This window comes from Strongylocentrotus purpuratus, unplaced genomic scaffold (genome assembly GCF_000002235.5).
Source record: "Strongylocentrotus purpuratus isolate Spur 01 unplaced genomic scaffold, Spur_5.0 spur5_scaffold_5, whole genome shotgun sequence".
In the NCBI taxonomy this organism is placed as follows: domain Eukaryota; kingdom Metazoa; phylum Echinodermata; class Echinoidea; order Camarodonta; family Strongylocentrotidae; genus Strongylocentrotus; species Strongylocentrotus purpuratus.
This window is the reverse complement of record NW_022145611.1, coordinates 38,469,610-38,493,819: the sequence shown is the minus strand read 5'-3', so window position 1 is coordinate 38,493,819 and position 24,210 is coordinate 38,469,610. Positions and strand designations below refer to the sequence as shown.

Below are 24,210 nucleotides of genomic sequence, written 5' to 3'. Positions count from 1 at the left end.
TTAAGATGAGAATTGCAATCTTGTAAAGTCAAATTAAACAATTATAACCATTAAAAAAACAATCGCAAGATACAAAACAGGAGTGGCATGTTGAATGTGCTTGTCAAAGCTATGCAGTCCACAGTTCTACCGTTAATAATACTCTTTCTTATCTCATACTTTTATTTTCATTTTTGAATAAAAATGTCTTTTGAATTTCTACTTGCTCCATTTTTGCACCTTTCTTAATCAGACCTTCTAATGGTTAAATAAATGTGCCCATCCAAGTGTGAAAGACAAAGTTCAAAACTTGGTTTTAATTGATGGTTTATATGAACATTTTGAGCAATAAAAGTGTCCACTTTCTTTTTCTTTTTGCTGAGTGTACATGTGATAACTTGAGTAGCACTTGTTGTTCATTAAACGTTCTCTGCTTCCTAACCAGCATTTTCAAAGCAATCTCTGGCATATTTGTTTCCCCGTTGCCATAGAAAGCTAATTTCCGAAATTGAAATCACAAGCTCTTCTTGGTGAACATTTCTTTTGGTGGTTCCATAGGACAGTTGAGCACTACTGATAGTAGGTAGAAGTTGTCATGACCACCAAATTGTTTTCATTGGCATAAATGAATTAGTTGCTGACTCAGGCATGTCGTCAATACAAAGGCCTCAAAAGTGAGAACCAATCAAATTATATATCTGACTTTATTAATTGCTTTGTGATATATGTTAAGCTCACTGCCTTAAAGTGACTTGGTAACATTGTTCAGATCAGAGAAAATGAAACTAAGGTAGTGACTTCAATGCCAGATGTACAATGAAAGATAATCTGAAAGTTTGAGTAAATACAGACCATCATTAATAAGATAAAAATTGAGAAATTCTCCTAACTATATTATTACAATTTAATTACATTTTAGGTGAATGTAAATTGTCACAAAGCAATTAATTGGCTGTACAGTATATACCATTTACCCTTTTACCAGTTACCCACAGTTACCCTCCGAAAGAAAACCATAAATATCTTTGTGGTTTGAGAATTTTTCAGGATCTTTTGCATGTTCGAGGTTTAGTACAGTAAAAGGAATATAATAAATAACATTTCAACAAAAATTACATTTTTTAAAAAAACAACCTTCAACAATGTTACTGAGTCACTTTAAATAGGCTTTTGTAGTGACAGGATGAAAAATCTATCAATTTTGTACTAGTAGGGAGTTCACAAAAGAGAAGGCGTTTAAGGGGAGAAGGTAATTAGGTTAATATGACACGCATACAGGTTGCTTTGTACAATTTTTGATGTTGTTTTTCTTGCTGTATGCTCTTCAGATTTGTTCCTGGATATCATTTGAGGTTATTTTCATATTGTTTTCAGCATGTCTGAAAACAAAATTTCAGCTTACAAGAGCTTAATTACCCTCCAAATTTGTTCTTGTTGTTTTTGTTTGCATGTATAGTCTATTAAACTTGTTTATAAAATAAAATAATCATAGTGGGATATAATGTTTATTATTGATATTATTACTATATTTTGTTATTATTAGTAGTAGGAGTAGTAGTGTTATTCATTGATTGATTGAATGATGTATAAATTGGCAAAGACAAAATCAAGAAAACAGTGAACCCAAAACAGCAGTAACATGGATGCCGGGAAAAGAAAAAGATTAACTTGTAACCTGAAGGTCTTCTTTTCCAAACCATGTGACTTTACATAAATGATATACCGGTAGCATAATATTCAATTGTTCACTGGAGTAATAATGGAATAAGATGTTACATGACTATGCTGATTGATGCAAAGCAGCAATAGCTTGCTGTGAATGATTACTGTGCCCCAACTGTTTGATAAATTATTGTTGACAACTATTTTATATTCTATGTGAATGATGACCTACTTATAGGCAATAATTATACATTTATAAGCCTTGATTACGTTCAGAGGCCCATTAGTTATCTCTTTTATAACTATCTTTGGATGTTAAAAAATGTGATCACTTCAAGTTGAAACAATAAATATCACACATTGAATATATATTCTAAGATCTATTGATCAGTTCAAACTATTATATGATTCACTTGTATCAATATATTCCAAATGAAGCTAACACAGTAGAATAAATAATATTTATTAGTAAATGACATGTAGATCATAGAATAAGATATGAAGACAGAAAGTATTTGCACATCTGCTGGTGGAATGCACAGGTTTGATTGTGTAATGAGTTGAATCATTGACTAGAGATGTGAAGTCCAGGGGTCAAACTCAGGTTTTGAATGTAAGTGTACTGTAGATTCACTGGATTGTAATTGAATCCAGTGAGCAGGGTAGAAGTAAACTGCAACTGCTTTTACTAGACAATACAAATAAGATGTATTAATTAAAGCATTCCTATGAATTAATAGATATATTTTAATCATATGAAATATGACATACATTGAAAGTTTTGATATATACCCGGTATGCATATATGTGTAGTTCGATTTCTTAAATTACTGTAGAGAGTGAATATGTATTATTGTACCAGTACAACATCAGCAACAAACAGTTTGAATGGTTGCTAATGGCCCTTGGCGTTCTAGAGAGAGAAAAGAGGTATTGAATTAGAAATTGTTTATGACTGTCGGTTGATTGCACGTTGTAAAAGTTTATTTTAAACCAGTAACCATAAACTTTTTTTTATTTTCTATCGTTTTTTTTCTTAATTGAAATCCACTAAGCGAGAAAAGTGTTATTGAAAATCTACCGCAAGTATCCTTTTATCAATAGCATAAAGAAGACTTTCAAAATATTTTGCTGCAAGGAAGGACACGTTTCTTTCATGAATTGTAAAAGGGTAATCCATGGCAACTATGACAATAGATGTAAACATCAACGGGAAGCTTGTAGATTGTATAGACTTGAACCCCCCTGCGTGCGAAACAGTGTCTGTAAAACAAAAATGCCCTAGTTCATGGTACAAGGTGGCACGTCGAGTTAAAATACTTCAGTCACTGTTTTTTTTTTAATCCAGTAATATGCTTATTACAACTGATGAAAAATAATTTAGTTCCAATAACGTTTGACATAGTAATAATTTTCCTTCATATAAACTTTTTAAAATTGTTTTCCTGTGAGTTAATCACATTGATTAGAGGCTGTTCACTTGATTGAGATAGTTGGCAGTGTAGGGAAGGTTCTGTCTTAGGCACCTTGCAATTTATTGTTAGTTTTAGTAAAGTCGCTTGCTTATAACCTTAGGCTCATAATATTTGAATGTGACATCATTTTCTTGTATGATTGAAACCTAAGTTTCACATCAGGTAGGAAATTCTGAACGACTGAAAATATGAAAAGGGGTGCTTGAAAACATGAAGGTGTTGAAAAAAGAAGTTCAATAAAATAAACAGCGATCAGGAATATTTGTTATCTACCTCACAGTACAAGTATTAACTGTATTAGGGGTATAAATTCCTTAAATATTTAGAGGTGTTAACTTTTTTAATAAAGTTCTTTTTTATGTGGTATTGTTAGCATTCAATGTAACTTTCAGTGATAAAGAGATACAAACAGACTACTAATTGATACAAGGATGTTAACTTCTGGATATTTATTGTGGGATTTATCAAACCAACAAATTATGTAATCTACATGTATTTTCGAATTGATCTTTAATACAGTGATATCTTTAGAGTCCCTTTGAAGTATTTGAAAGCCATTAATCTAAATGAAAATTCTGATTAATAGCAATGATCATAAACCATTTAATTGCTTTATTTCTGCTTAAGATTTATTGTACTGTTCATATATCACATTATAATTCCCCATAATTGCATTTTTAAGTTTAAAACTGTTTCATTATGAATGAAATTTCAATTATTATTATTACACATTGAGGAAAAGATAAATAGATTAAACAAGTCCAGACTAGAATAGAAATAAAGATATTTTGATATATAGAGATTCATCAATGCTCATAGCCATGTGCATATGTTTTCCTCTATTAAAAGAAAGAAGACAACCCTGGCCCCCCACTCAGTGTTATTTAGGGTACGCATATGTAGCTGTTACTTGTGATTTTCCTATAAGTAAAGCAAGAAGGTTAAATTGATAGAATTCACAAAGATAAGCAATAAAGTGAAGAATGATTCTGTTTACCAGATCTATCCAGATTACACCGAGCAAGATTTAATATGATATGACAAGCTGCAGTCAGCTACTTTGAAGTCTATTGTCTGCTAAATCATGCATGCTTGCCAGCTGAAAATGAAATGTAAAGCGTGTTTCCAAACACTCACACAGACCCCACCCTCACCCACACCACACTATAGGCCTCTTCTATGCGCCTTCCTGTAACTATGGATACATGCTCACAAATTGCAGGTGCACAACACACCTCACACATAATCAAACACGTTCACCTCGCACCCACACCCACACACACACACACACACGCACGCACACACACTCACCTACCCACTGATCATTCTCACCCCACCACATCCCTACACAGGGTCTGTCTCCAAGCACAAATTGGTACTATGATTGGAGATGTGCTGCTATTGTAAGTACGGTATCCTTGACTACAGCCATGATCATGTGGCAGTCTACGGTACTCCAAATGTACTTTACAATAGGAGTTGTAAGTGTAAATGTATAGAAAGCAAAAATAGTTCTGCTCATGTCCCCAACATACATATTTCTGTCTTTTTATATTGGAGATATGCTGCTATTGTTTGTACGGTATCCTTGACTACGGCAATGATCATGTCATGTGGCAGTCCATGGTACTCCAAATGTACTAGAGATGTTCTACAAATTTTTTGAATTTTTTGAATTTTTGAAATCATGTCAAAGTTTGAATCTATTCATAATGTGGTTACCGTATACCTGTCTGGTAAACATTGTCGTTCCTAAATTTCTTCTAAGTTGAAAAGGAGACAAAGAGTAACATAAGCAAGCTTTCAAGCAGAATCTAGACATCTAGTTCTGTGGTAAAGGCATTGAGATGAATGAAAAATGAACATTTCAATGTGTGCAGTACTAATGTGACATAATTTCCAATTTGCATGGATTTGCTTAGTATCAGTCTCAATATGTAGTCTATCTCTCACAGAAGAAATGACCCAACTAAGGAATTATTGAATAGTGTGCTAATTTTATAAATGTAGACACCATGAAATTGATCTGAACTTATCTTTTGTCTTTTATATTTTTATCTGCTAGAATACTTCATGAGCTAAATGAAATTATGTTTATGAAAAGAAAAGGATGAGATAGGAATATTTGATGTTACAGCTTGAGGCACACAGATTATGGTTATCAAAACTCTTCTTTGCTGGCACCCTTATATAGTACATAATTGAAGGACAAGTCATAATAAGAAGAGAATTTGAATAGTATGACAATGAAAAGATAGCATCTTAAGACTAGAGTTTCATTTTGTGATTTATATCATTTCTTATGAGACTATGAAGGGTGTGGAATGTTGGAAATGCATGTTAAGGGTGATGTTTTCTCATGATGAGAAGTTAGTTTTTTTATTTTTTTATCTAGCTACGTTGTATGAGGTTTGCATGTAACAAGAATTTTGTTCTGGGATGAAGTTTCGTGCTACGAGATGTCGATTATAAATGAATCTGTAATTATAAATGACTTCTGTATCCTGAATGCATTTGGACTGAAATATACAATGTAATCAAGTTCCAGGCTTGAATATCTAATCTAAAGTTCCTATGATTTTTATTTTCATTTTAGAACTATTTATTTCGTTTTATAATGAAATATAGGAAATTCTGCACAACTTTAAATTATATACATTACCATTGCTCAGTTTGTTAAGCTAGGGTATAATGTACTTAATGCAAAAATTGGCACTTGTTTAGCCATTTTAACAATTATGAATATTTATAAAGCGCAATGTCCATTTCGCAGAAATGCTGAAAGCACCAATATATTTTAAACTAAACAAAATGCAATCATGTAATTGTTGCTTTCACAATAACGGTGAGGTGGTTGAGAGCAAATCGGGAGTGCGTGATCAAGCCAAGCCAGGCCAAACTTTAATATGACAGATTTCATTGCATGCATAATTTATTTAGACCTTTTGCCAGTTTTGTGTTAGATGGTCAGAATCTATTTTGGGTGCCCCAGTTTGGCCTTTTATCTTTATCTTCAATTTCATGTTTCTAAAGGTTCTTAGGAAACAAGAATAGCAAAATCCCCATGTGTACATGTAATAAGAAAGATCACAAATTTACAAATATTGTACATAACCTTTGATTAAATGAAAAAGGCAAATTTCTCAAGCTATTTGTGACACGATGTTACCAAAAAGTAAACTCAAAAATATTCTGCCAGATATCAATCCATGTTGATTCATTGCTGATTTTCATAACATAATGCTTCCAAATAGACTAAAGAATACTCTGCATGCTGAACGAAATGTCTATGACTTGGCAGATGGATATCTAATGCTTTAGGTGCATCAGATGGTGCATCTTTTTTCCTTTTTATATATTTTTTTAAGAGGGCTACTTTCTTTCTTATTGTTATATTATTAATTGACAATGAATGCTTTCTATTCACTGTTTGCCATGTTGAGTGGTTTAGTGACACACTTTCCTCCTTCCTTCCTTCAGGAGAAACTTTGAAGAAGCTCTCGAGAAATCAGGCATCAATCCAGGTATGTAGACATGTAGTACTGTGTATTATACAAATGTAACATATTCTCTAGTCTGGATACTTCTTTGTCATTTTATACTGGGCAAACTGTACAAAATACATTAATGTTGTACAGGTACATCATTGTACAAATGTTGTTTGACATGAATTCAGGGCACGCCTGATTTTCTATAAGAGATTACTGAACCTTCACATTCTCATTCTCATCATTCTCATTAAATTCCACTTTAACTGATGTTTTGAAGCCCCTATATTAAAAATCCAATAATATGTATCTACTCTGCCCAACAGATTCATGATAGTGATAAGAAAAATTAGGATAGAGAAAACAAAATGTGAAAAGATTAAGGGTACAAATAAGGAATAACAGTAAGGTGACGGGGCAGAAGATGATAATGCAGTGATGCTCATGAAGGGAGAAGGGGGAGCAGTAGGTGGAAGAGGGGGAGGTGGAGGAAAAGAAGAAAAGGAGGATGAATGACTAGGATATGGGTTATCACCTAGATGGTAGCCACCAACAACTACCTTATATTTATCCTGGTGATACCCCCCTCCCACGATGCCCCCTACGATACCCCCCACAAGGTTATCGTTGCTGCCCATCTTTCGACTGACTTTCTGTTCCGGTATCAGGAAGTTTTAACTGTCTCTGTATTTACCGCTCTTTCTTTTTTTTCTTTTTTTGTCCTTTATCCAAGTGACCCTTGTGGCCTTGGAGCATGATCAAGAGCAGCGGAGACAGGTGCATAGTGATGCTGTGGTGAGTGTCAATTATGCAACAGAAAAAAGACCATCAATTTCATAAATAGCTCTTTGAAAAAATTGGAACCCACACATACTAGACCTCAGTGTTGTAGTCACTATTTTGTGTTAATTAAGTATGAATATAATTTAGAAGCAATTATTTAGACCTTTAGTTAGATTGACCTGGTTGCTGTTTTGAAATGTCCCTTTTACTTTTCTTATTATCAAATATTCTATCACTTGTTTTTTGTGTGTGCTTTCTTGATGCTTTTCAAAGCTATCTTTCCTCTCATCTCATTTCTATTTTTGTGCATATTTCAACAAGTTCCTGCTTAATATCTAGATAAGACTCAAACATTTTGAACCTCAAAATTCCAAAGATGTTTTGCGGAATGCAACAGTTCATTATACATGTATTTTCATTAAAATATTATTTAGAGTAGGTTCATCACTCAACCATTTTTCAGACAATGTTGTAACCTTTGAACTCAATTTCAGTCCGTAGACACCAATTATTATGTATTAATACTTGCCCAGTACCTTGTTTCATCAAGCAAGTTTATCGTATTCCTTTTGTTGATCAATAAAGCAAATTTATAACAAATTCAAAATAACCTTTAGTGAAAGAAGGATGCATAGATTACAATGAAGGCTATTTGTTTGCTAAAATGCAAAAAAAAAAAAAAAAAAATAATAATAATCTACATTGTCTATGATCGGTATCTCATTTAAATTTTGGTGAAAAGGATTTTTAAATGCATACAAAGTTGGCTACTTGTTTTATTGATCACTTTTATAAAATACTTTTCTTGCTTTCAAGGCTAGAGTACAAGTTCTTAGAGAAAAACTTGAAGAAAACACATATGTTTGGCACTCTAACTCACAAGAAATGAAGGTATGTAATATCTACAATATTTTAAATCTAAATTATATATATTGTTATGCTCTTTTGTTGTTTGGATTCTCCTTTTATATTATTTGTTTTTGCACATATGTGAAGGCTTTGCCTGTCACATTGGTATATTTGTAATATTTGTAAATGATATGATATGGTAGAGGGGGGGGGGGGGGGGGAGATTTTCTCATTATAGTTGAATTAAGTCCAATGCACTATGTTATTATGTATAACTTTGTTTTGAAGGAGAAAACTTGGCTAGCTGTTAAATTAGCTTGTAATGGATGATAGGTTTTAATACAAATATCTTAAGCCAGATCACTCTTTTGTCCATCTGTTAAATTTTGTTCATATGTATGTTGGCAGTGTAATCCTTAACCTGACATGATGAATGGGTACCATGCTATTCATCTCATTGCTATTAAGAATAAATACATTAAAAATGGGGGTGGAGACGATTTAAACCAAAAGTGTCGAATCATCTGAGCCATTCACATTACCTGCATGCAATTTAGGTCATTCGACCGTGGGCCAGAGGCAAGGCGGACTGACAATTTTGTTTTTTGTAACGGCGTATGTGATTGGCTGAATCATAATGAAAAGAGGAGGGGCATGTTGTTGATGATGATGATGGTGCGTGCCAAAGCAATATGTGCTTCTATTTCATTATCTCCACATTGACTGCGTGATTATCAAATATTCATGAACCCACAGTATGTAAAAGATATGAATCCCTATTCACAGAAGTTTCCAATTCTCACCCTTTCACCATTTTATTTATCAATCTCTCTTCTCTGTCTGTATGTGGCCTATCCAACTAAATCTTGTTCAATGTCAGTGGGAGATTCTCGTTTCATCCATGTCATGAATATGCCATATTCCTGATTGTAAGATGAAAAACGTTTCTTTTCAAAATATGAAATAAAAAGGCCATAGTACAACAGCAAATGTTTGAACTACAGTTTAAACATTTCATTGTATTGCTTTCCATTCTATGATGAGGTGTGAGCCATGTTGCTGTTGTACATATATGGATAGCTTGTTGACCTAAGGAAAATATGTCACAGCTAGAGCCTGGTTTTTTAATATGATGAAAGTCCCTTAATATCATGCCTTGCATCATGGGAATAACACCGTTGGAAGCGTGTTGATTCTGAATAGTGATTTGGAATTTTGCCAAATTTTTGTGATTGTTACCATGCCGACACTAACATCGATTTCCTTCATAAGTTAATCCGTGGTGCAGTGCTCAGAATGCTCTTTATTTTCTAGAAATACTCGCATACATAGTTAGGCATCTTTTAGTGACACCAATAATGATTTTGAATAATATTCCTTTAAACATGACAATATAAAAACTTAAGCAAAAAATGTCATAAATTCTTAAGTGATCAGAAGCGAAATCAAATTAAAATTCTTGTGACATATATTGTAAACCTTGATGGAAAGTATGGGGCAATTATTCCTCTTAGATTTAGTTTGTGAGAAGGACATTATTTGAGTGGCTTGTGCTGTGATCGATGCAGGTCAGTCATTGGGTTGAACCATGTATTGAGCTAATGAATTTTATAATCCTATCATCAGAAGTTTTTTTGCTGACTTTTGGAACCAAATTGTGCATCACTAAAGACAACTTCAAAAACTCATAACTTTCTTTTTTTAAATTAAATATTGCTCAAACTTTCACTTATTTGTTTCTCTCAATTTTCTGCTTTTATTAAAATGATAATATCAGGGTGGAATTACCCTTTAAATAAGAAAAGTAATGCACAAATAAAGAGAATAATGTAAATGGTATGGACATCTTAATGTATTTGCATTACTAATAGTAGGTCATAAATGCAATTTTCTAGAGAGGGTTGACAGATAGCAAACCATAACAGATAGGAAGAGATGGATAAAAAGATAACAGTTTCCTTTCCAGTCATCCTGAGTGTAGCAAATATTTGTTTATAGCAGCGTCTCATCAAATTAAAAATCTTGTGTAAGTATTTACAATTCATTGTTTAAACAAAAGGCACACCCTATATGAAAGTTCAGAGCTTAATTGGTATTTATTACTCCTGAAATTTATTCTCTTCATTTTCTTTAATTTTCAGAAAATATCAGACAAATGTCGGGCTATGATGGAGAATGCAAGGAGTGTGGATCTGTAGGAAACATTCACTGATCATCATCTTTAAGCATACTGTTCATACTCAGTCTTGCAGGATTTGGCATATGCCATCAGTTTAGAATTGATGGAGGCTCAGCTGACAGCCGTTAGGGTGTTTACTCAAATACAATTTTACAAAGAATTGAGCCTGATTGCATTTAGATAAGACGACATCTGTAGTCTAATAATATTTTCAGATCTGGCGGGTACTGTGGACCATTGTTAAGATTTTGAGATGTCAGACCGAAAAAAAAAATTACAGTACATAGCTCCCAAATAGCCAAGCATGCAGAGGTCGTTTGGGAGTCAATTTGACTGTATGGCAGAGGTATAAAGGCTTTAATAATTGATGAGCACCCTCAGGCAGTAGACTCTTTAATAGTAGGCATGGAGATTTTTTTGAGTCACGAATTGTGTTTGCTTTGCTTATTCACCCCTAAAATCTGACCTACACTTATACATCACCGTTATTGTGAATCAGAAATGAAATTTGATCTTCATAACAGATCCATCTCCATTAAAACTGTTGGGTCTACCTCTTAAAGGTAATACAAAGTTTTGGAGTGGGGTCATGAATTTGGTTCAATTGAACATATTGGAAGCATATGCGATTCTACAATATTCAGTGATCATTGTCGCAGTTGAAATCAAGTCTAAAGATATGAAATTGTAAATAATAACCTCTTTATGTTTTATAGCTCCCTCTTAAGCTCAATATATTATATTCAATTTTTCTCGAAAGCAGAAGTGTTTTAGGGGCTAAATTTTCTAGTGCTTATAATACATCCACAGGGGCATCCAAATATATCAAAATTGTAGAGAATCACTATCCACCCAATTTTCAACATTTCCCCAAACTTTGAATTACCTTTAAGGCATGATACATATATGTATGCATGCTCAGGAATTTAGAACTTGTAGATGAGGTAGAGTTATGGATCCGCACTCCAAGAGGAGTATAAAATAGTAATTAATTGAACATGTTTACTTGATAAACATTATTGCACAACCAATTTCTCTGTACAAGACTCTCCTTTATAGTAAACTTGAAAAAAATAAAGTTGTTAAATCAACATTTACTTGTAAAAGAGCTAAGCTGTTACAGTATAATCAAAGTTGTAGATGAACTTTTCTGACATGCTAGATGCAACCTTTATGGTGTTGGATTTTAATAGTACTAAATATAGTGAGATAAAAGGGTTTGTAAAAACTGTCACTCCAGACAAATCCAGACGATTTCAGAAGACCAAATAATCTAGGCATAGATTTATCAGGGTGTCGCATGTGGCACATGTTCTCGGAGATTACATTGTTTTTTTTTGAGAATTCCAAATAATATAATCATTTTGAGATGTATAAAAATGAGATGAACCCCATCTTTAAATCATAAGTTGTGTGATTTCAGTAGTTAAGCTAGGCAGTTGTAATATAGTTCATTATAGAAAGTGCTTCCAAAAATCAACACTTATCATTTGATTTCTTGGGTTTAACCTTTGAAAATGAGAACATTTGGTTAAGCATTATACCCCTCATGTTTCATCAACAACTCATTTATATCAGTATACATGTATCTTTTTTTCAATTGATCATTTTGAAATCTGATACATAGTTGTATATAAATAAGTCAAAATCTTTATTTCCCTTGTATTTTGTATTCTATACATTTGCACATATATTGTAAAATAGATAAGGTATTGTGAGAAGAAAGACAACAACCAAACATAAATAATCCCAGAGGCCATGTGTAATGAATATCTAATGATTTTCACAGTTGGCAAGAGATGCAACTTCATATTTGATATGCAGTGGCCTTGCCTGTTTAAATGCAATTATGTTTAGGTTATACACAGCAGAGTGGTGTGCGGTTTTCATTATATTGTAGTCCATTTACAGTCGAGCTTCTTTTTCTATGCATGTTGTTACCATAGTAACTGTAGATAAGTATATCCACTTTTCACCAGGGTTTTTATTAGCAACTGGTGTACAGTCAGTTTTATTATGAGCAACGCAACATTGTTTATAGCAACGATGATCAATAGACTTGTGAACTTTACCTTGCGTGTTTTGTATCTCGTTTTTGTCATGGAGAACACAAAGTAATGTCATACATATTGTGACTGTAGACAAGTGCTCCACATGATATTCTCTATTTGTTTGACTGCTGTTGAAGTGAATTTTCTATTGAAAAGCAATAATAAATATGTTGATTCGTTAATTTCATGAACAAGATGCGAAAAAAGATGGCTATGTCTTCTTTGTGTTGTAATTCCTATAACTTTCAAAGTAAACATTTACTTTCTGAGCTCATTGATAGTACAGTTTCTTTGCAAAGAAACGTTTAGCTGACATTTAAAGCACTTCTTGTGAAGTCACACACATGATTGACCCAAGTTGATAATTAAAATATTGTTTTCCTTTCCAAGCAACCTCATTGTTTGGACATTAATAAGTGAAAACCGTTTACTTGAATTGAAGTACTCAGATTTACTAGATAGGAATACCGTTTCTGCCCATTTTCTCATTGACCTCTAAAAGATATTAATGCATGCATTGTAATAAGACTCTTTGTCTGGTGAGGGCAACTCTTCTACAAGTGAAAAGAGGATATATGATGAATTCTGTAAAATGAGGTTAAAAGCAACAGGTTTTGTGATCGTGGTCATTTATATTGGGAAGAAAGGCCCTGATGATGATAGACAGCAGAAACCACAACTGTGTTGAGTTAGGTTGAGTATTTTGCACACTTGGGGTACATTTCTGGTTTTAATAAATATGTGATGGAGACACTTATTGTGATGACAGTTTTGTGTTCCTTAGTCTTTTCAAACCCGGAATACATGTATTTCCAAAAAATGCCATTCAAACATGACATCTATATTGGCATTTAATGCAACGTGTTATGAAAAGGACATCTTACAATGGTTCAACACCTTTTCCAGCAGAAATTGGAATAATATCTTGACATAAAATGTTTGATCAGCTGTCTCATTGTAAAGTTTTGCCTCCAATGCTAATATTGTTCATGGACATATTCATCTCATATTATTTTGCTTTGGTCTACAATACCACAGCCGGCACAGTAACTTTGCAAACAGCTTTGGCAAATACGATCAAAACAGGAACAAGTTTATAAAAAATATATTGTTAATTTATTTTGCATGTTATTGGTTAGCAGTCTGTGACGAATGTACATGATATGCCACCTCAACACAAATGTCCATTTTGTACGCCTGTCCTCTTTATCGATATATATTGCTATGTTGTATAATAAAGACAGAATAATGAGTGTCTTCCCCTTAAAATCTATTACGACTCGGTCTTATGCGTCAACTGTATATAGCATCGTGATGTAATAATGTGGGGTTAGCAATGAGAGAGAAGAGAAGAGAGAAAGATAGTTAGGAATGAGAAAGATAGAGTGTAAAAGTGAGGAGAGCAGGGGGGGGGGGGGGGGGGGGAGGAAGAGGTTGGAGAGAGAGAGAGTGGTGAAATAATAAGGGGAGAATGGAAGAGAGATTAGGGACAGAGATGGAAGGGTTAGAGTGGGGGGGGGGGGGGGGGAGGGGGAGAGATTAGGGACAGAGATGGAAGGGTTAGAGTGGGGGGGGGGGGAGGGGGAGAGATTAGTGACAGAGATGGAAGGGTTAGAGTGGGGGGGGGGGGGAGGGGGAGAGATTAGGGACAGAGATGGAAGGGTTAGAGTGGGGGGGGGAGGGGGAGAGATTAGTGACGGAGATGGAAGGGTTAGAGTGGGGGGGGGGGGGGAGGGGAGAGATTGGGACCGAGATGGAAGGGTTAGAGTGGGGGGGGGGGGGAGGGGGAGAGATTAGGGACAGAGATGGAAGGGTTAGAGTGGGGGGGGGGAGGGGGAGAGATTAGTGACGGAGATGGAAGGGTTAGAGTGGGGGGGGGGAGGGGAGAGATTTGGGACAGAGATGGAAGGGTTAGAGTGGGGGGGGGGGGGGGGAGAGATTAGGGACAGAGATGGAAGGGTTAGAGTGGGGGGGGGGGGAGGGGGAGGGGGAGAGATTAGGGACAGAGATGGAAGGGTTAGAGTGGGGGGGGGGAGGGATTAGGGACAGAGATGGAAGGGTTAGAGTGGGGGGGGGGGAGGGGGAGGGGGAGAGATTAGGGACAGAGATGGAAGGGTTAGAGTGGGGGGGGGGGGAGAGATTAGGGACAGAGATGGAAGGGTTAGAGTGGGGGGGGGGGGTATAATGGAAGAGGGGGGGGGGGTTAAGGAAAGGTGATGAGCGAGACAAAGACAATTATTATTTCGATTTACAGGAGTATATTGACGTAATAAGCACGTTACTAATGGGTCTAAACAAGCTCGAGAGGCATCAGATTTAACAGCCAAGTAAAAAAAAGAATGACAAAAAAGTAAGGCAAATATTTGATTGGTCTTATCAAATTAAATATCCAGTCTCGTATAATATTGAGATGTCGTCGAGTAAATATGGATGAGATAGATTAACGAAAGATCATGATTGTGTTTATACTACAAAATGAAATAATCAAGATCTGGCTAAAGCAGGGTTCCTTTCTATTTATATTATCTAGAATTCAGTTTATGTGTCTTTATATAATGTCATCTGCAATTGCATGGGGAAAATATATTTTTTTAAATTTTGGGAAACAAGAATGAAAAGATCAAGAAACTAGGATTATAAATCTTCTTTTACGTTAATGGACACATGAAGTTAACGAGGCACAGAAATAGCCTAACTGTGATCAGGTAGCAAACTTCACCCTTTTTTCATGCAGCAAGCCAGCAATAGGTTCGGTTTTACCTTCGTCATTATCTTCCCAAACACATTCTTAAGCTACTATAGTTGTAGATACAAAAAAAAACCCGATAAAACACATGACCCCAATACAAAAGTGTTATTTCTCTATGAAATGGAATCAAAGGGGATTTTGCACAATATCCAATTCAAGTTGTGATATAACCAAATAATATTAGCTCATCACGTGTTCAGTAACGGCAAGCCAGACGATATGTTTTCAATCGATATCGATTTACCGCTCTAAATAGAGAGGCGGAGCCTGCTGAAGGCCCAATGAATCAATGTTAGTACTCGCCCCCCCCCCAATTCTTTTAAAGGAAATTTAATCTGTGTACGATTACTAATGGCGTAAGCGTCATATTAATAAATTATCGATTTGCCCCGATGGAGACACAAGTACGATTTCGTACGATTTCAAAGCCAATGGAACAATTACCTTTCATTACCTTCAGACCATAACATTTTCGTCGGGATTTGTTGACATGTTGCCATAGGAACGTAGCGACGATATGCATTGCGTTTAATTCGCATGACCTCCCGTGCATGTATACGTTTAAGGGACCGTTTTTCTTCTTTGTTGACATAAAATTGGCGAAAGAGTAATAGGCCAACGGCCGTTGTTCCAATTAAGTACAATGGTGAATTCGAAATGACGTCGGTGATTTCATTCCGAGATTGTCTTTTTAGAAAAACTGCTCTAATCTTGAATAGTATATTCAACTGTAGAGTTGAAAAAATTCTATTCTTGTTAATCGTTATTGTCCTGTCTATCATTTATTCAGAATTTCATAATGATCGATTGCTCTGGAAACATGATTAATTATGCCAATTCAACGAATAGCATGTTATCATTTCATTTGAAAAAAAAAACGATTTAGAGTTTCAGCAAACCAGGTTCTGTCAAATTTGACATATTTTCAATACAAAGTTTTGTGGTCTACACTGTGTAGTAGGCCTATGGTTAAATGTATTAAATCCTTATGATATGAGTCTCATGACCCAAAGCACACATTTACACACACGCACATACACATACTCACACACACGCATACTTCTCAAACACTCCCCCACACATTCATGAACAAAGCCACTTCGGTCATTCAAATCTGAAACACCTAGGTGGACACAGTTTGAAAAGGACTAGAGACAACTAGATACAAGGCAGAATAACATTCTTCTTCTTCTTCCACTGGAGTACATCCCTCTTAAAGAGTATTGTTATTTTACTGCCCACAGATTAAAACCATGATTGTTATTCATTAATGGAAATGGCAAACGATTGCAAATAGTAGAGGTTACTCGTCATTCATAACACACAGGTTGACGGTACAACGTTTATTATGGTAATATCCGTGGTTGATGGTAGATAGCAACATGAAAATAAGTCTGATCATTTGGTGATGCAGACTTGAACATTTGAATGGGCGATATAATCTTTGTTAGATTGGAAAGGAGCTTCTTTATGAGTCTAACACAGATTTTGCAACCATTATGCTACGATGTGGGTAAGATTCCGTATGAGGAGGGGAGGGGGGGGGGGGGGATTCTCCTAATTACTAGTGTCAACGTTTCATCGTCCTGACAACTTACATCCACAAACAAATTTCTTTAATGTAGTGTATATTTAGGCAGGGAGAGGCTGCTTCTTCGCCTATTTCCTTTCTTTCTTCCTCTTTATATCTAAGCTCAGAACAAGTCCATTCGATTCGATCTATAGTAACATTTCTTTTCCCTTTTTCATAATGTAACACCATTTACACCAATAAGTAGTATAATTAACTTATGATTACATGTATATTATCTATATGGAGATGCTTTTATGCGATCTCTTTTTTCTCTCACAAGTTCGCATTGAGCATTTACTTTCAAGTGGATTTGGCGCCTTACAAATCTCACATATATTATAATTATTATTATGTTTAAGACCGTGAATCGTGCAAAACCATTCATTAACTATTTGAAAATATCAAACATAAGACAATTTTACTTCGTGTTGATACAATGAATTCCAGTCCTATGGAAACCTCATACTTTTCCTCCTAGAAACGAACACCTGCTGCAATTAATATATTTGTATTTGATTTGTAATGATACACATTCGTTTTACATCAGTAACCTATACTAAACCAAGCAGGTCATTCAATTTTCTACATTTTGTCACAGGTCATAATCTTGGGCCCCAGCTGTTTGATGACTTTATATTTAACATGTTTAACAAGAAGTTGAATGGTTGACTTTTAACATTTCATTTAGAAAGCAATAACAACTATTACCACCAATAAACAGGCCACATAGTACTGAGTTTTGCGTCTAATCGATATAGAATTAGGCAAATCAATAGAATTAGGCAAAAGGCAATGACGAGAAAGCTCATTATGTATGTAACGCGTGATGATAAACTGTATTGATTGTCTGATAATCCAAAATGCCAACAGATGTCAACATTACAATGTCACGGTTTCCGTCTTGTTTTGGTATAAATGTCATATTGTCGCAACTCGCAACAATATCCATTTCATTAAGCATTCATCCACTAAATGCCATGATATCTATTATATTGATATTATATTTTCTTTCATATTACTCTTACGGTAGAATGTTTTCTACAATTCGTAATTTCCTAATATATTCCACAGTTCCTTTTCGCCTTCAAAAGTAAGAGTACTAACAACATTGATTTATTTGAGTATAAGCAATACCTATTTTTTTTATGATAGACCTACAGATAAATGAAAAATAGAGATTGATATTAAGTTCAGTTATCGAGAGAAGGGTTAAGAGCCCGTTTGGCACATTGCATATTGGTAAGTTGTGAAATATCTGCAAATGATTTAGGCAAAATTAATGTAAAATTTTGTTGTAAGAAAAACACTATTAATTTGTAGTTCGTATAATAATTATATATGTCTCAGAAATCGAGGAAAATATTGAAAGCCTGTTATCAAAAAAATAACGAGAAGCAGCTTTGTTTAATAGATGTAGAAGATCGATTCAACGTTCTCTCTTGTTTACTCTCAAGCCGTTGCATGGGATATGAATGAAAAAGGAATGTATATTTCATATTTTCGTCGTGGTGTCAGGCTGCTGTCATAATCTAAATGAAAGAGTGTCCTACTATTCTTTTTACGTTAATCCTTTTATCTTCATTTATTTATTTTGATATAGAGTTTTGGCTATGTCAGAAAACATTGAGATGTACATCATTCAGATGCTCATTTCTGAGCTCCGTTTCTCAAAAACAAATCTAAACTCTTTCCTTCACATCTATGTTAAACTTAACACGATAAAAACAAAAATGTGCGTACACAATTACACTTTTGTTGCTAGAGAAATGATCTCTCTTCATAATAAATGACTGAATGCAAGTTCGGAGTGAAAGGTTCGCTATAAATCAATGAACATTTAGCTATAATACTCCGGCAATATATCCTAGTAAATGTTAATTTCGGCAATCTTTCGTTTTTTATAACTTCATCCATATTTTGGTTTCTCCCCTTTTATATTTGCAAGAATGGATAATCAAATTCACATTTGATTTCATTCTGTGATTAATAGACTTCCTAAGACTTAATTTCTGTTTCTTGCATCAACCGTCTTTCAACTGGTTCGGTTCTCAGAGATTCATTCATCCAAGTCTATCTGATAACTTCTTCTTGTGTCCTAATATTTTCCTTACTTCTTGTTTTCAATTTCTGACGGAAACTCGCTCTCTGCTTGTGTTTTAAAGTTGAATTTTCTTTAAAATTGAATTACCGAAAATGTAAGCTCTTTTTATTTCATCGTCATGTCTTATTTGCACCATTTGTCTGTCTCCTTAGAACACCCATCTCTCTTGATTTATATTTATTATTAGTATGTTATTATGATTAGTATTATTATAATCATTATCATTGTTTATTTACATTTAATACATGTATTTTCCTTTTACATAGTAAACATGTATTTAACAAATATGAAATCTAGTTTTTAGATGCGAGGATTTTTGCACATTGAATAAAATTGAAATAATAACAACGTGGTCATATAATACTTAAGTGGATTGTCAGCAATTTGTCTCTGTAGATATAAAGGGTTTTCTTCTTCCAAATGCAACAAGAGAGGAATATATTATACCATAAACGTGGCGCCAACTACTTTTATGTTACGTGGACATCAGCACGTACCTCTTAAGGCACACCCACTTTGCCTAGGAGTTGCTACGGTTTTCGTTTTTAGGCAATACAGATTTTGCTGATACTTTGTACGTTTAATAAAGCTACTAGAATATTTATGCATTAGTACGTCAGTTTATCACCATGCCGATGAGCTAATTTACTGCCGATAAACAAAACAGTTTTCTGAAAAGCAGAATGAACAAATTAAGTAAAAGAGCTTGAAGCAGATGCGACTCGATCATTTTTACCTGTGACTTCTCAAGGATAAGACGTTAAATCTAAAAGTTTTCACCTAAGTTAAATTCGATCAACCTTCTACGGCACTTTTATCTGCATATCATCGTCTGGAAGGTTTGTTTTGAGTGATCACATTTTGTACAATTTCTACTACTATTTCTCCTACATCCATTACTACTCGTGAACTGTGACAAAAGAAACAGAAAGAAAGAGGGTTTTGCTTCGTTGCGCCAATTTGAAAAATTGCATTGACGTATTTCGAGAAGAATGACTGCCTTTAAGTAGAAAAAACTCCAGAAAAACTTACTCAAAGTTCCTTATACTACTGTACTCAAAAATATTTGATCGCTTAACTTCATTTAATGAATATATTCAAGCATTGTTCGACTGTTATTGAAATATGTCTTTGAGTAGACAACGCTTGAGCTTAATTACGAATTACCTATACTGCAGGTGCTATTACTTTTACTCTTACTGCTACTGCTCCTTCAATTGCCATGGTCATTACGATACTATTGTTAATGCTACTTCCGTGACTATACTACCATGAGACCGACACCTCATGAATGTGTGTGTGTGTGTGTGCGTGTGTGTGTATTTGGTTTTACAGACGTGTATCAATCAGATATGATTATTTACGTCTGGGGACCGACCTTTAAACGTCACCATCTGAAAAACGTGACTCAGTTTCGAACCTGCGTCCTCGGACCTCGGCTGAATCAGTTTGTAACTTCTGTGCACTGTTAGCTGGATTTAATACAGGCGCACGCCACAACGCCTGATTTCGTCGCACTTTATAGCCTCCTGACAACTTTCTTGAGGGTTCACGAGAGCTCACGAGTTCTCAAGGATAACAACCCAAAAGACTGACGATAACAATCCATCCCTTTTTTCATCTTCTATTTATATTTCTCTTCACATGTCTTTACGTTTTCTCTATTCCCCCCCAAAAAAGGATTGCCATACTTTAATCTTGTTTTCAATAATGTTTATGAATTTATTTCCTTGTTTTGACGGTCTCTTTCGTTATCGGTCTCGAGTGCTACTGCTGGCGTTATTACTACTACTACTACTACTACTACTACTACTACTACTACTACTACTACTACTACTTCTACTACTACTACTACTACTACTACTACTACTACTAATACTACTTCTATTACTACTACTACTTCTACTACTACTACTACTACTACTACTACTACTACTACTACTGCTACTTCTTCTAATACTACTGATACTACTACTACTACTACTACTACTACTACTACTAAACTACTACTACTTCTACTAATACAAATACTTATACTAACACCATGGCTTCTATTGATATCTATTACTACTCCATAGACTGATATAAATTATACTACCACTAATTTACTGCTGCCGCTGTTACTGTTACCGTTCCTGATACTACTACTACAACTACTACTACTACTACTACTACTACTACTATTATACCTACACTGGAGTAATATTCTATTATGCAGACTACATCATTATTTTTAACCTGATATATATTTGCTTGGAAACGGCAGGTAACAGGTAAACGCTGCTTTATCAAAATAAAGACCTGAAAGATGGATTTTTTTTTCTATTGAACGCTCTTCTGTTTTCATTTACGTTTCATGTATGAATTTTAATTACATACTACGTTTCCACACCCAGAAGTAACTGGTCTTATGTTTTACTTTTCTTATGTCAGTTTTCTCGGACTCGAAGACCGATATTTCTTCGAAAATGAGAAATAATGTGAATGTTTTGGTACTCAGGCTCTCTGTAACCAGTTATATATTTTGTTTACTTGTGAGATCGTACCAGTTTTTCTATTTCATTGATGTTAATGATCTCATTTTAATACGTAATACCATCTAACTTTTTGTATGTATTCTGTGTGTTCTTCATCTGATCTATAACCAGCGATGCTGTGCTGGAATTGTACAAGATTGTTTATCAAGTCACGTTACACAATTGTTGTTTATTTATTTTCATAGTACGTACAATGAGTATGCCAGTAACCAGAAGGGAAGAAAAATCTAAAATTGGCAGTGTCTTGCGTAATTATGTGTGGTTGTATATTTAGGTAGAAAGTATTAATATTTTCCCGATTATGTACACTCTTTCGATTTTGGAGTTCACAATTGTATAAACTTTAAAGAGAGAGAGAGAGAAAAAAAAAACCACCGATGGTTACTTTCTGTAATTTAATGTATATACTAAATGTCATCTTGTTGGAAATTTTATCTAAGGAACTTTGCGGAACAAAAATATCCAGATATTCATCCCGAGCAGCTGCAAACATTGGCATCACGAGATGGCTTCTCATAGGATGTTGCCTGCAACGCTGCATCTTATCCTATTCGTAATGTCAGGTAAGACACAATTATAAACGAACTCTGATTTACACCTTAGTCTGAGCTGCCTCTTGTCTCGCCATTAGTCTGAGTTTTAAAAGAACATCAGCTGTATATACAGCCTTCGAGGCCGAGACCGACATGTAGGTCTTTTGAGTCTCCTCATAACTCTTCTTAGGCTCACCAGACCGACATAGTTGGTAAAGGATCTCATTTCTTTGGATTCCCAGCGAAATATTGAGGGTTCGATTTTCAGCCAAGCACTACATGCCTTTTGTCGATACCTTAACATTTACTTCTGAGCCAGACATAAACAAATGCGTACATTCCTGATAAAAGGAGTCTCCGAAGCTAGGATACATTACCGTTACAGTTCTGTTATTGTTATAGCGTGATAATAGTTTGTATATTGCTTGCCCTAGAAAAAAATCAGCCTGAGTGAAGTAATCTAGTGAAATACATGCCACAATGATAGTGATATAAATTTAGTTTGCAACGACTTCAAAAGTTTCCTGGTTCTGAAAATTATTGTATTGTCAATTCATCACAAAGAATTTCCACCTGTCCTATGCAAGGAGTTTACTTTTCTGGATTCCCTGGGCAAACTTTTTTATAAGGTAGGGAGAGATAGGAAATGTATCAACACAAGGGAAGAAAAATGGTACATGTTATCATCTATTCAATATTGCTGTGTGATGAAATCGCACATTTTGGTTTATCATTTTATGTTTCATTTCAGTTGTTACGTCTGTCATGGCTGTACAAACAAGTGATAGAACTGAAACAATGCAAAACCCCACTGGAACTGAAATTATGACCGTCACAGAAGTTATCACAGCTCAATATACTACCACTGAAGCCCCATCTACAACACAGAACTCAACCACAGCTCAATATACTACCACTGAAGCCCCATCTACAACACAGAACTCAACCACAGCTCAATATACTACCACTAAAGCCCCATCTACAACACAGAACTCAACCATGGGCGCTACCACAGCTATCGAAGTTTCAACCACTGGCAATATTACAGACATGGCACGCGAATCAGCGACTCAATTTGTTACCACTATGGTCACCAGTGCGTCCCCGACCTCAGATGAGACCGACACAATTTTCACCATGGTAGTAACACGAGCCTTGGATGCAGGAGATACAAAGGGTACTACAATGGATTCAGCTGAGGATACTTCAACGATAACCCTAGATGTTGCCACCGCCGGCCAAGATGAGGTCGTCGTAACTACAATGGATTCAGCTGAGGATACTTCAACGATAACCCTAGATGTTGCCACCGCCGGCCAAGATGAGGTCGTCGTAACTACAATGGATTCAGCTGAGGATACTTCAACGATAACCCTAGATGTTGCCACCGCCGGCCAAGATGAGGTCGTCGTAACTACAATGGATTCAGCTGAGGATACTTCAACGATAACCCTAGATGTTGCCACCGCCGGCCAAGATGAGGTCGTCGTAACTACTCTGGTATTCGCAACGACTTTGGTTGAAGTAAAAAATGCTGGAACTACTTTGTTGCCGGATATTACTACCATGCAAACTACTGGTGCCATGACAACATCCCAAATGACGACATCCCCCATGACGACATCCCCCATGACGACTTCCCCCAAGACGACATCCCTCAAGACGACTTTATCTGGAGATAGCGACATGACACAGGGAACCACCGGCGATGGTACCTATGATGAATATCACACAACTGAGAATTCAACTGCTTTAGTTCGAGGTTAGTTAAAGGCCATTTTCAACCTGACATATTTATGACGAAACTTGTATGTTCTATTCAAGAGACTGTAAACGGGTCAAACGATTTTTTTTTCTTCTCATGTATTATCATTTTTAACTTTCTTCTAACAATATTGACCACTCAATGAAGAAAGGACAGGAATAACCATGGATCGAGGTTTAAATATTAAGCTTTAAGTTGCTCTTGCAGGATAATGTAATTATTGTACTTAGAAATAGAAAATATATATATATATATATATATATATATATATATATATATATATAGAAAGAGAGATGTACATTTGTTATTCACAAGCAATGTCAAGACTAACATGTCAAATGGAAAGTTAATTGTAACGCAGGATTCATTACTGTTTAAAAATAAAAATGAACTTAGATTTATTTAGTAGGATGATAGAAGATTGTCATTGCATGCAGTTCGCTGCAGGTAATGGTACGTACGATTATATACAGATCCCAAATACAA

The 24,210-nt window shown here is 35.1% G+C and overlaps 2 protein-coding genes across 2 annotated transcripts in view; both read left to right on the top strand.

Moving 5' to 3' along the window:
- The window catches only part of LOC105439525 (huntingtin-interacting protein 1-like), a 30,174-nt gene extending 19,485 nt beyond the window's left edge, over positions 1 to 10,689 (top strand). Inside the window, exons 5-8 of the mRNA XM_030999492.1 lie at positions 6,597 to 6,640; positions 7,338 to 7,399; positions 8,204 to 8,278; positions 10,378 to 10,689. Coding sequence (XP_030855352.1) covers positions 6,597 to 6,640; positions 7,338 to 7,399; positions 8,204 to 8,278; positions 10,378 to 10,434 — 238 coding nt within the window. The 3' untranslated portion in view covers positions 10,435 to 10,689. The remainder of the gene's footprint in view (positions 1 to 6,596; positions 6,641 to 7,337; positions 7,400 to 8,203; positions 8,279 to 10,377) is intronic.
- Positions 10,690 to 21,879: 11,190 nt separating this feature from the next.
- On the top strand, positions 21,880 to 23,726 carry LOC115929623 (cell wall protein IFF6-like). The gene is made up of 2 exons (XM_030999200.1): positions 21,880 to 21,989; positions 22,711 to 23,726. Exons 1-2 carry the CDS (start codon positions 21,932 to 21,934, stop codon positions 23,724 to 23,726), a joined length of 1,074 nt encoding a protein of 357 aa, XP_030855060.1. The 5' UTR covers positions 21,880 to 21,931.
- The last annotated feature ends 484 nt before the right edge of the window (positions 23,727 to 24,210 follow it).